We start from the raw sequence: 12,918 nt of genomic DNA on the forward strand, positions 1-12,918 counted from the left end.
AATCAAAACATAACTTGTGTGTGGCATCTTTATAGAGTATGTCTTTTATGGTCTGTTTTAAAAGAAATCATGTATGTAAAAAAAAAAAAAAAAAAATCAAAACAAGCATTTCATGTATACCATCCCATCTTATTTAACTATAGCCAATTACTAATCAAACATTGTCAAACTACATTCATAAATAAAATGTGGAAGTGAGAAATTACGTTTTATAACCTTGTAACTTCGTGTTATTTATTATTCTTTAATAAATATTTTTGCATAATTAATTGTATTTTAACGATGCAAAATTTTTGGGCTTACTTAATTGTGCCTTTTTGTCAACAGAAACCTCAAATGTGTCAAATTCTTCCACTTCAGTGCGTAATTACGCACGACTTGTCTTCTTAGCAACTCATGTGTTTTGTGGTATATATTTATTGTGTGAGTGGACTTCTTTCTGTACAAGAATGCGTAAGAGTAAATATTTGGAAGCATATAATCATCCTTCTCATCATCGGCAGCAACATCAGACTCCTCCCCTCTCAACCCTGATTCGGAGTGCGTATTTTGGGGCGCGGCACTTTAAGACGCAACTGTGGTGGTTGTGGCGGTGGGGGAGGTGGAGGAGGTGGAGGGTCAGCGAAGTGGTGTCGCCTCGCTCTAATTGAGCCTCGGCCAATCAACAACAACTCGTTAGCAGTCACCTTCTGCTTCCTCCTGCTTTGGGACACTTTCACCCCCTTTCTCCTCCGTCTACTTGTCCTTTTTTTTTCCAAACTGCAAGACCGACGCTACTTGGCGAGCATTTGCATGGAGCTCCGCGGACTAGAGGCGCACTTTTGACGGGGGCGGGGGGGGGGAGGCGAGCGAATGAACGCTGCCGGAATATGCGAGCGCAAAGGCGGACACACTTTTAGCACAACTCCCCCGGAACCACTTGTGGACGCTCCACGCTGCCTCACGAATGAAATAGAAAACTATTTCTCCACTCCCTTTTGGTTTTATTTTCCTCTTCCTCCGGGCGATGACCTCTAGTAAAGACATGAAGGCGGGCTCCGTGTTGCAGTCCGCCGGCGAGGACAGAAGGCGGCCCCCCCTGGATCAGCTGCCGCCACCGGCTAACTCCAACAAGCCACTGACGCCGTTCAGTATCGAGGACATCCTTAGTAAGCCCTCGGTCAAGAAATCCGCCGCCTCCTCTGTCGCGTCCAGCGTATGTCCGACTAGGCCGAGGGTCCTGGAGAAAGTGGCCTCTGCTAGTAGCGCCCGGAACGGCATCGGCACGCCGTCGTCGCCGCTGTGCGCCCTGGAGGAATTGGCCAGCAAGACGTTCAAGGGCCTCGAGGTCAACGTCATACAGGCGGCCGAAGGTACGCCAAACAAGTTGATTGCTTGTAAATAGTTTGAGAAGCCAATTTCTTGGAGATAGATAGATAGATAGATAGATAGATAGATAGATAGATAGATAGATAGATAGATAGATAGATAGATAGATAGATAGGAATTTACCAAAAAATGTTAAGTACAGATGATTTGTCTATATAGATATTAAAATAAATATGTTTGCTTTGAATTACAGAATAACGTGATTGTTTATTGTGTGCGTAATTGCGCATTGGTGGCGTGACAGCATGACATAAATTTGCCACTAATAAATATGCCATTAGTCAAAATATGAAGCTAAAACAGATGAACAAAGATAACATTAAGAATCATGAATCATTTTATGTGTTAATTTCTCGGTGTATTTACGCATTTGGAGGCGTGACAATAAAATTACCATATTGACGTTATTAGACTAGCGTGTCTTTTCAGATTGCACTTGACTGGACAATCAGCGATATCTTGTTATCATCTTTGATATTCAGTCATGAAATAAATAATACACTTCTGACGTAAATATTAAATCAAATTAAATTGCTGGCACCAGCATATTAGCTCCGGAAAAAGTCTTTTTAATGCAAATGCAGCAGCTTGGTGTTTGGAATAATTATTGTTGTTATTATTATTATTATTGTTGTTATTATTATTAAGACCATCGTTTGCTCGCAGGTCGGGAACACCTGAACGCGTTCGGCCAGCGGCAGGCGTCCAAAAAGCGGCGAAAGTCCCGCACGGCCTTCACCAACCATCAGATCTACGAGCTGGAAAAGCGTTTCCTCTACCAGAAGTACTTGTCTCCGGCCGACCGGGACCAGATCGCGGGCCAGCTGGGCCTGTCCAACGCGCAGGTCATCACCTGGTTCCAAAATCGGCGCGCCAAACTCAAGCGCGACCTAGAGGAGATGAAGGCGGACGTGGAGTCACTGAAGAAGATCACGCCGCAGACCCTCCACAAGCTCGTGGCCATGGACAATAATGACGAGGCTCCGGGGGGAGGTCGAGGAAGCGCGGGAGGGGAAGGCGGCGAAGGGAGCTCTCCGGGCGGATCCCCAGCCAGGGGGACCCCCTCTTCGCACCGGATCTTCCCCCAGTCACCCTCCTCGTCACGCGGACAGACCACCGACGAGTTCTCGGAGGACGACGAGGAGATCGAAGTTGACGACTGACATCTTGCTTTTTACAAACAGAAAATATTTAGAAAGGGGCATTTTTTATTTCCCAAACTTTTGCACGGATATTGACAAAAAAGAAGTGTTTTTCTTCTTCTTTCCATCGATTTAATTTATTATGGGACTTTTAAAGAGGACACTCTCTTAATAAACATTTTAGTAGCTCATATCGCTTTTTTACCCCAGTTTGGATAAGTGACAGGCCATTATTAAAAGGCCATTACCAAGATGATGATGATGATCATGATGATGAGCCACTGCAGCCTGTGTACATAAACAGTAAATATATAAATATATATGAAGTTCAACACGAGAATTTTAATGTATTTAATCCGCATCTGTGTAAATAAAGACTCTATGATATTTCAAGAAAAGACGTTTTTGATTGATCGATTTAGACAGTTTTGAGTAAAATCGATTTATTTTTGTTTCACTTTGAAAAATAAAGTATAATTTCAGCAATTCACATCACCTTGGCAAATATTATTATTCACATAAAATGTGATCTTTTTCATAACAGTCCACAGTAATCATGTTTTAATAGATGGAATTGTAAAACAATGACAAAAAGCTTAACACGATTTTAAAATGTGATCTATTTTTTTAATGATAAATTACAAAACTGACATTGAGATGAGCTGATAGCAATCAATATTAAATCTAAAATATGTAGCTTACTGTAAAAAATGTTCAATTTCCACAGTGAATGTGTTTAAATATGGTAAAATCAAACTGCTTTATTTTAGTCTTAGTATTATTATTATTATTATTATACATTGTGAACCTATAGGTAAGTTAAATTATTTCTGCGGGGCTTCGAGATATAAACTTATGTATATATAGACTGTTATTATTTATGATTCATTACTTCAATAGTATCTGTTATTTTATATTAAAATGCAAAATGCTATCATGCATTTTCTAAGTAGGAAAAAGAAAATATATGAGCAACAAAAGTTTAATTGGATGTGTGTGTGTGGGGGGGGGCTATACAAACATTGTTAAACAGACGCCTGGTTAACGCCCCCCCCCCTACAAAAAAAAACAACAACTAAAGTGTGATTGTGTCATGACGTCACTATGAGCTTTCTTCCTTTTCTTCTCTTTCTGTGTCCTCTTGACACAAGAAGCTCGCAGCTTTCTGCCGCCCCCTGCGCCATATGCTTCCACGCATCTTTCCGTGGAGGAGACACTTGATTGATCGCTCCACGTACGCACCACACTAACATTGCCACGCATCTGGCCTCCTTCCAAGCCGGGTGGGAGAGAGGTAGGGGCGCAGCCATGAATAGCAAATGGACCCCGTGTGAAGACAACACGCCTCGTGAAGAACATGCACGCACCGGCAGCACGCCATGACGCCGTTTGGGTCAAAAGCCGCTTTTTTTTTTAAAGGGACAACAACTGATGAACAATTAGACAAAACAAAGAACACATCCTAAAATGTTGTGATTTTAAAAGTACTACAACAACAAAAATCTGTTACATCAAAAGAACAACAGCTCCAACAAAACTATGTAGAGTATGCATTTTTTTATAAACACACAAAAAACACAGTAGATTAAAATCTTATTATTCATTATTTAATCTTATTAAATCAATTTTTTTTATCTTAAAATCCAAAAAGCATGTATCTATAAATGTTGTGATTTGAAATATATTCAACAAGCAAGAAAACCAAATAGAAGAAAAGTTATCTGAAAACAATGTTTTTTCCTTTAACCTGGAAAAACAAAGCAAATGGTAAATGCAATCCATTTAGCGATAAAACAAAACAGAAAAGCAATATGGACATTTTTTTTTTAACAATGTGTGCACAGGCCATATATCCAGTAATGATAAAAAGCATGTAAATTCTGATTTTGAGATTAAAAATAAATATTTTATTGAAAAAAAACAACCAAAACAAAGCACGTCCATTTTTGTAATTTCATCCATTCATTCGTCCAAAGTATTTTTTCTTATTTTGTCTAAAAAAAACAAACCATACCAAACAAAAGGCATGTATCTGTAAAAGTAGTAGTAGTAGAAGTAGTAGTAGTAGTAGTAGTAGTAGTAGTAGTAGTAGTAGTAGTAGTAGTAGTAGTAGGAGTAGTAATAGTAGTAGTAGAAGTAGTAGTAGCAGTAGTTGCTGTTGTTGTTCTTCTTAGTCCCAAAACAAAATACAATTAGATTGTTGTGTTGTTGTCATTATTGTTGTCAGTGGTTCTGGTTTTACCTATCAACAAAAACACATTCAAAATAGTTTTGAAAATTCTATTTTCATGACAATATTGGGAGATGAAAGCTTTTCGACAGCAATCCTAAATATAAATGTAAAAAAAACGTGTGAGTGAAGTGGGGCTCAATGTAAATGTGCATGTGTGCGGTTGTGCAAGCCGTGTGCACGTTTCCCACCTCTCAAAGGAGGTAATGGGCTGCGATCACACGGGGTCAAAGGTCAAGTGGCCACCCCCATTTTATTAGGCCCACTCACAACAAGCAACCCACCCAAGTCCCGACAGGGTGGGGAGGGGTTGCGGTGGTGGGGTGGTGGGGGGTAGGTAGGTAGGTGGGAAGTGGATGCAAGCAAGTGCTAAAAGTCTACTTACATTATCATCATAATCATAATATAAGATGGATACATTTTCTATGTACGCTTGATATTGTATGTAATACAAATACCTATGTTTGTTCGTGCATTAATATATATTATGATTGTGTTGCATAATATTATTTAGTATATATATATATATATATATATATATATATATATATATATATATATATATATATATATATATATGTTGCATAATATTATTTAATATATATATATATATATATATATATATATATATATATATATATATATATATATATATATATATATGATTGGCGAATATAAATACAAGGGTTAGGGGAAGTGATTCGTTCTTTTTTCAGTTCATGTGACTTCAACCAGTAGGTGTCGATAATGCGCACTAAAGCTGGTGCCACCACGCCGTAAATCAAAAGAAGAAGAAAGTGACGCAACTTCCCGTTCACGAACGAGTCTTGAATTGCTTTATCCGTTCCCCAGCTGAACGGATCTTTGTGTGAACGAGTCAGTGAGTGAGTGATTTGCATTTCCAGTTCATTGCGAGAATGGATCAGTGAGGAAACGAATCCTGACTCTCCCGTTCGCGAACGAGTTAATGGGTGAACTGCCTTCCCGTGCATCAACGGATCAGTCAGTGAATGTGTTGCGTCTCCCTCCTGGCGTGAACTATGTAAGCCAGAATGTAGATTTACGATTTGCCAAGGAAAGAAAGAACCACTCACTGAAACACCACTACTTTGATGCACGTTTTCTCCAAGCTAACGGCTAACTTTATTGCATGAAGGGATGCGCCGTTATGCAACAATGAGGAGATTATGCTTCTCTTAGGGTAATCTTGATTTTATAACACTTGTAGTAGTTTTTAAATAACGTGTATGCATATATATGCCTAAATATTGTTATCCAATATAGCTACTGTAATTTCACATTAGATTGCTAGTTTGAAATTTACTTTTAATATTATTATTTTCAAATAAACATTTATGTTAAAACTTGTCTGGTGTTTTATTTCTTGTTTTTTATTCGCCAATTAAAACAAAAAATCAGACATTTGGTTAACTGCTTTACATTACAATATGTTTAGGTACACCTCATGAACACTTCAATAGGTATACTACACGAGGTAAAAAAAATAATAATAATAAATAAAGGGTTAATTGCACAATGAAAGCACGACTATGTATATTCTCACACCTGGGATCGAACCAAGGTCTTACAGAGCAAGAGCCCGTGTCATTATCCAGTCGACTATTTCGATCTGGCAGCCCTTGGTCGTCTGCACTGTTTTGTACTCGTGATGTGCATTCCATCAGTTCTTGGAAAACATGTTTGAATGCAGCCCCGAGGACTAGAGATTGACACCTGTGATCTTTGACCATGATATTTCCCTAAGAAAGTGGCCTGTTATTAGGTACACTTGAAAATGGCGGTGTACCTAATGGAGTGTCCGTGGGATTCCCTCGTTAAGTGCACCTGCGTGAAAAGTTTTAGCTCCTTTTGAACGTGAAAGTGGCTAAAAGTTTTCACGCAGGTGCGCTTAACGAGGGAATCACACAGACACTCCATTAGGTACACCGCCATTTTAGACTAGAGCTTGACACCTGTGACCTTTGACCATGATATTTCCCTAATAAAGTGGCCTGTTATTAGGTACACTTGAAAATGGCGGTGTACCTAATGGAGTGTCCGTGTGATTCCCTCGTTAAGTGCAGGTGCGTGAAAACTTTTAGCTCCTTTTGAACGTGAAAGAAGCTAAAACTTTTCACGCACCTGCGCTTAACGAGGGTCACTTGGAAAACATGTTGGAATGCGGCCCCGAGGACTAGAGCTTGACACCTGTGACCTTTGATCATGATATTTCCCTAATAAAGTGTGTTAGTAGGCACACTTTTAGAATTGGACCCTCGCTGCGTATGCATATGCCATCAAATGCAAGTATTTATGTGTAAATACATAAGGTGGCCCGCCCCTAACCTTAGCTTTAAACCTTACTTTGGAACCCTATCTCTCTTCTCCGGCCCCTTACACTACTGGATTTCACCCCGCCCCCTAGGTAGTGGGCGTGATCCATTGGTTTACTCCGCCACCTTGGGGGCGGGCCACCTTATGTATTTATACATAAATACTTGCATTTGTTTGCATATGCAACGAGGTTTCAATTCTAAAAGCACATTCAGGTATATGCTCACACCTGGGATCGAACCAAGTTCTTTCCGAGCGAGAGCCCGTGTCACTAACGAGTCATCTATTTAGACCTGGCACCCTTTGGCTGTCTGCACTCTTTTGTACTAGTGCATTCCAGTTCGTTTAAGTAAACTGAATCTTTAGAATCGGTTCACTCAAAAGATTTGTTCAAAAGAATCGTTCACCAAATCGTTCGCTACACTTTATTTATTCTTTTTTTTTTTTACCTCGTGTAGTGTACCTATTGTAGTGTCCATGAGGTGTACCTACTTTTGGTGTATTGTCATATAAAGCAGTTAACCAAATGTCTGATTTTTATGTTTTAATTGGTGAATAAAAAACAAGGAATAAAACACCAGACAAGTTTTAACATAAATGTTTATTTCATAATAATAATAATATTAAAAGTGCATTTCAAACCAGCAATCTAATGTGATAATATTTAGGCGTGTTATTGTTCATATTATTTCATGTGTATCTCACTACTGTTACTACAACATGTAATAATAATAATAATAATAATAAAATAATAATAGCGTCAGATTCTCAATGAATTAAGGTCAAAATTACTTTTAAGTAAATCATGTATTTTCACTGGTCACTCGATAGTATATCTGCCTAATTCAGTGTTGTCCAGATAACAAATCTGCATTTTCTCGGAGGTCTTCATTAAATATTTATTTAGTTGTTTGTCACTCAAGACGAGACGAGACAAAACAGTTTGTCAGCGTCCACTTTTGAGGAAGGCCAATATTTAATTTTGCACCACCGCGTAACAGAAGACATTAACAGAGTGATTATTTACGACCATGTGACACTTTTATGTGTGTATAAATTAAATATAAGTAGCATAGTGTGCCACGGCGAGCTCAACGATCCAAGAACATTTCGACTATTAAAATGCAGTAATATGAGCTGAATTCCGAATGCAAAGAAAACAAGGTCGCCATCTGGGGGAAACAAGGTGGCACTGCATTATCTCTACTGTTGCTGCTTCGCCACTTGGAACCTTCAACACGTTTTCACTTCCTTTAACAAATAATTTTAAGATGGATGTCTGTCTCCTTGTTTTGCAGTGAAATAGTGACACCAGCCTTTACTTGTTTGATATTTTAAATTTATTTTCAAAAATACAAAAAGGAGGGAAAATAAGTTCATGTACACAAAGACTATTATTAAAATAGAATTATGTATTATACAAAATATGTACAGCTGTGTTGGTGAAGGATGGAACGAAGGAAGGAAAGAAGGAAGGAAGGCCAAAGTCCAACAGTTCTATCTGCTACGTTTGTCCTTGATGGTGTAGTGAAGCACTAGTGGCTGCGCCTGACACACAAAACAATCATATATCATGATAAATTCATTTCATATTCACATATTTCATCTCCCAACCTTTCAATCTAAGTTTCACTCAAAATGTACAGTAGATGCATTTAGCTAAATTATGTACTGGGAAGATTCTGCCAGAGATCCTCAGATACTTGTATGTCTATTTTAGTTACTTTTGTTTACGTATTATTTTTATCTTATTTTGGCCTGTGTACTGTAATTATTATTGGTTTTACGCAATTTTATTTTTATGTAATTTCAATCATTTTGTTTGTTGTTTTGTATTTTAACGTTATTCCATTTTGTGTAGCGGTAAGGTGGAGCACTGGTTAGCACGTGCGCCACGCAGTTAGGAGGATGCGGGTTTGATTCCACCTCTGGCCCTCCCTGCGTGGAGTTTGCACGTTCTCCCCGTGCCAGCGAGGGTTTCCTCCGGAAACATTCTTGGTAGGACAAATGAGCATTCCAAATTGCTCGTAGGTGAGTGTGAATGTTTGTTCGTTTCTGTGTGTGCCCTGCGATTGGCTGGCACTGGTTCAGGGTGTCCCCACGCCTGCTGCCCCAATGATTGATGGGTTAGGCTACAGCACGCCGGGACCCCCATTGGGACAAGCGGTTTACAAAATGAATGGTTGGATGGACATTTTGTGTGTTTTATTTACTTCAATGATTTTCATTTTGTATTTTTACAACTATTTATTGACTTTTTAAATATTTTTTTGTTTCATTTACTTTCATTTGTTATATGTTGTTAATTCTCATTTTAAGTTTGAATTTGTTTTGTGTTAATTATAAATCTCTTTATTTGATGGCACCTCACCGCCCCCTCACACATACTCAAATTTCATTTACTGTTGATGTACAAATAAACTAATGCGTCATGTCACCTTTCCAAACCAGTGTGATAACCATAAGCGCTTCATGGTCATGTGATCGGGCAAAAACTCGTTGTTGAACAACATCTGGACCTGCACGACAAACGCAATAACAAAAATGATAATCATCACAAATAATTGATAAATAATAGACAGGAGGTGAGGGAGCGCATGCCACCAACCTGATGTTTTTCCACATTAAGCCGATGACAAAGCACTTTGCGTAGATGCCTCACCTCCGCTCGCACAGAACAACGCACAAACTTCTGCTGCGTATACACACAGGAAATTGTTTGAATAAATCAAATGTCTCCAGAACCAGAAAGGCTTTGAACTGCAGTGTGTATAATTTTCAGTATGAGCTGTATATATAATTAGAGTGTGCACATGACTGACCTGTAATGCAAGTTTCGTCTTATCTTTCCCAGCGAGTGACGAACTACACAATAAAAAAAGATAAGAATTCATCCTAATATTAATTGTTGATGCATTTTGAAAGCTCACATCTCACCTTAGCCGTTCTAAACACAACGACACCTGCTCGTCATATCTGTAAAAGTGAGCCTTTGAGTGGTCGAAGCTGGTGTACGGTAAACCTGACGCTTCCGATACACAATCTAGAACAAACAACACACACGACACATGATTATAATGAACATCATTAAAAACCAATTGCATTCATTTTTCTTGTCAAACTCACCGTCTCCTGCAGGCTGAATGACCCTCTCCAACCCCCGCGACTGATAGAACTCCTTTATTCTTTTGTCTTCGCCTGTGTCAAACAAGCGAAATCAGTCGGGTACTCACGTTTTGGAAGTTGCAATGCGAAGGATCCACATACTTTCTTGTAGGCCAGGCACCAGCTTGTAGACAATGTCTTGCATGACGCGGTCCAGCTTGAGGTTGAGCAGGGGTTGCGTCTCGTGGATTTTGATGTTGCACATGGGACAGTATTTGCTGGTTTGTAGGTACTTGACGATACAACTTTTACAAACTGGAAAGGATACAGAAGAGGCAAAGGTCATTATTTGATTCAATTCCACCTAAATGTTTCAGAAAGATCATTTTGACAATTAAAAAAAATCCATTAAATACTCAAGTGGTCGTTTTGTTTCCATTTCTTTGCGTTTTCCTTTGTGTTTAGGGCAAAGTAATAAATTGATTAAATTACTTTGGCGCCCCCTGGTGGAACGGTGATGTTATTGTTTGGTTAAATTAATTGATATTCTTATTTTCCTTCTCCTCCGCTGTTACATTTTCGCCTGTACAGTATTGCTTGTATGTTAGTTAATACTATTAATGGGCCCCACGTGAAGGTGTTTGGCCTGTGTGGAATTTATCACAAAAATAAAGCATTTCAAAGCAGTTAAATGTTCACCTGTAATTCATATATTTATTGTTTAAGTGTTAAGGAGCCTAAAGAGAAGTTATTTCATTCATCAGATATTGTTTTTGAAAAATAATCAGTCAGTTAATCAGTTATTGGAATTTTCCTCAGCCAAATACTGGCATTGGCCTGAAAAACCATAACTCCATATTGGTTGCACAATACAAAACTATTAGAGAGTTCCTCTAAGAGTTCTAAGTTCGGAGGTCATTTCAGTGAATAAGTGTTACTCCCAACAACAAAATGTTTGGGGTACTCACATGTGTGCAGACATTCGGTGATGGTGGTGGCGTCGATGAAGTAACCGGCACAAAGGTAGCACACGATGTGTTCATTAAGGTCCTTTATCTTTAACTTCACCTCCTCCTGACAACACAGACATCAAATTATTAGAGGCACTGTTTCATTTGCAGAACATATACCTCACACAACTGAACACATCATACCAATACCGGCATCCATACTACTTATGAATTGAAATTGATCATATCGAGAGGATTTGGAGACCCCTGCTATTCAGTGGGACCAGACCAGGCTCCCAAACAGCCAAAATTGGTGTGTTTTTGTGTTGTTTACTTGTATGTATATTGTGTACTATGTCTTGTCACCGTGGGATAGTGGGAAACGTAATTTCGATCTCTTTGTGTGTCTTGACATGTGAAGAAAGTGACAATAAAGTAGACTGACACACATTGTTCCGCTCTACTCCATACGACGAACACATTTGGCTCGCTTGAAATGACGCCGGGAATGCTGCACAGGGTCCGCTTTGACACCGTGGACCTCCCATGCAACGAAACTGCAGTGCCGAGTGACTGAGCATGAACTTCGACCCCCTACTGGAAGGACGGATGGGGTCAGAGGGCATAGGCTGGGTGGGGGGATCACTTATCTTATCATCAGAATTAAAACATGTCACTGAAAGAAACTCGAGTACAAATTTTTGCACTTTTACAGCTCCGCGAACGCGCAGCTAGCCTATGACAGACCACATGAGCGCGTGTACTCGGTTAGCAGCAGGCGCTCCGTGGAGGTGTTTACATTCTCCAAAGCTGATAAAAGCGACGCATTGCCGAGTGCGGAACTGGCCAACGCAGCATACCGGAGCTGTTCTTTCGCGGGGGTTTGACTTGATAACACAAGATATGCTCACTCTCCGCCAGCATCTCCTTCCTTCATCTCCGCCACCTTCTCCGCTCTTTCCATCAGCTCAGCGACAACAGACGAGCGAGTGTCTGCTGTGTAAACGCTTAAATCGGCCTCCTGCGGCTCCTTCCGCGCGATCGCCCCAGTGAAGCACATCCCGCTCACCTCGTTTCTTAGAGGGTCCAGCTTGTAGACGGTCTGTAGCTGGTTTCGTAGCCGCATCGCTATGGCCATCGGACCTTGCTCCGCCATCTTTTGGAATTACGCTGACTTCCGGGTAAACCGGAAGTGTCCTTTTCGCGGACCCCACGATAAGAAAGGTCGAAAGCAACTCAATTTATACCCCCCCCCCCCACACACACACACACACACATCACATAAACCTCACAAGAAAATCTATCTATCTATCTATCTATCTATCTATCTATCTATCTATCTATCTATCTATCTATCTATCTATCTATCTATCTATCTATCTATCTATCTATCTATCTATCTATCCAAATAAATAAATGCGTGTGCGTGTCTCTTGATAAAACTATGTAGTTGTGCCTCATTAAAAACTCTTATTAGTTGTTATAATGTATTCTTATTAATACTCAGTTATTTGAAAAGTCTTACATTTAAAGTTTGAAAATCTAACTAAGAAATTGAATCACAGATTCACAAAATCGTTTATGAACTTTTCTTTTCATAAATACGTACAAAACAAAAAAATATATTATTCTCTTAAACAATCTACCTGTAAATGGCTTTATAGAGAGACAGCCAAGTCAATCCAAGATTTGGGATTTAGGAAAAGGAATAAACCATTTTAATGACACGTTCGCCTTGCTTTTCCCTGATGTGTCTTTCACTGCAAATTGCCTGCTTTGAACTACCTGG

General features: G+C 39.4%; 2 protein-coding genes across 3 annotated transcripts; one reads left to right on the forward strand and one right to left on the reverse strand.

Annotated features, from left to right (window-relative positions):
- Positions 1-325: 325 nt before the first annotated feature.
- lbx2 (ladybird homeobox 2) lies at positions 326-2,908 on the forward strand. Its single transcript, XM_049737832.2, has 2 exons — positions 326-1,352; positions 2,035-2,908. The coding sequence occupies exons 1-2, from the start codon at positions 1,007-1,009 to the stop codon at positions 2,529-2,531; spliced, it is 843 nt and encodes a 280-aa protein (XP_049593789.1). The 5' UTR covers positions 326-1,006; the 3' UTR covers positions 2,532-2,908.
- Positions 2,909-8,391: 5,483 nt separating this feature from the next.
- Positions 8,392-12,337, reverse strand: pcgf1 (polycomb group ring finger 1). 2 transcript variants are annotated; one of them, XM_049749795.1, is made up of 9 exons: positions 12,199-12,337; positions 11,148-11,253; positions 10,342-10,494; positions 10,201-10,272; positions 10,012-10,117; positions 9,897-9,939; positions 9,683-9,766; positions 9,513-9,593; positions 8,392-8,622 (listed from the first exon to the last, which is right to left on the reverse strand). In XM_049749795.1, the coding sequence occupies exons 1-9, from the start codon at positions 12,283-12,285 to the stop codon at positions 8,572-8,574; spliced, it is 783 nt and encodes a 260-aa protein (XP_049605752.1). In that variant the 5' UTR covers positions 12,286-12,337; the 3' UTR covers positions 8,392-8,571. The 2 variants fall into 2 exon arrangements, with proteins under 2 accessions (XP_049605752.1, XP_049605741.1); XM_049749784.1 differs by having other exon boundaries at positions 9,683-9,769.
- Between the last annotated feature and the right edge of the window lie 581 nt (positions 12,338-12,918).

This window comes from Syngnathus scovelli, chromosome 1, assembly GCF_024217435.2.
Source record: "Syngnathus scovelli strain Florida chromosome 1, RoL_Ssco_1.2, whole genome shotgun sequence".
NCBI lineage: Eukaryota > Metazoa > Chordata > Actinopteri > Syngnathiformes > Syngnathidae > Syngnathus > Syngnathus scovelli.

What these genes read in the sequence shown, in the direction of transcription:
- lbx2 (XM_049737832.2), top strand. Translation starts at nt 1,007, where the DNA reads ATGACCTCTAGTAAAGACATGAAGGCGGGCTCCGTGTTGCAGTCCGCC. An exon ending in CGTCATACAGGCGGCCGAAG is followed by an intron (nt 1,353 to 2,034) that starts GTACGCCAAACA and finishes GTTTGCTCGCAG; the next exon opens with GTCGGGAACACCTGAACGCG.
- pcgf1 (XM_049749784.1), bottom strand. Translation starts at nt 12,285, where the DNA reads ATGGCGGAGCAAGGTCCGATGGCCATAGCGATGCGGCTACGAAACCAG. An exon ending in GGTGCCTGGCCTACAAGAAA is followed by an intron (nt 10,273 to 10,341) that starts GTATGTGGATCC and finishes TGTTTGACACAG; the next exon opens with GCGAAGACAAAAGAATAAAG. An exon ending in TATCACACTGGTTTGGAAAG is followed by an intron (nt 8,623 to 9,512) that starts GTGACATGACGC and finishes TTTGTGTGTCAG; the next exon opens with GCGCAGCCACTAGTGCTTCA.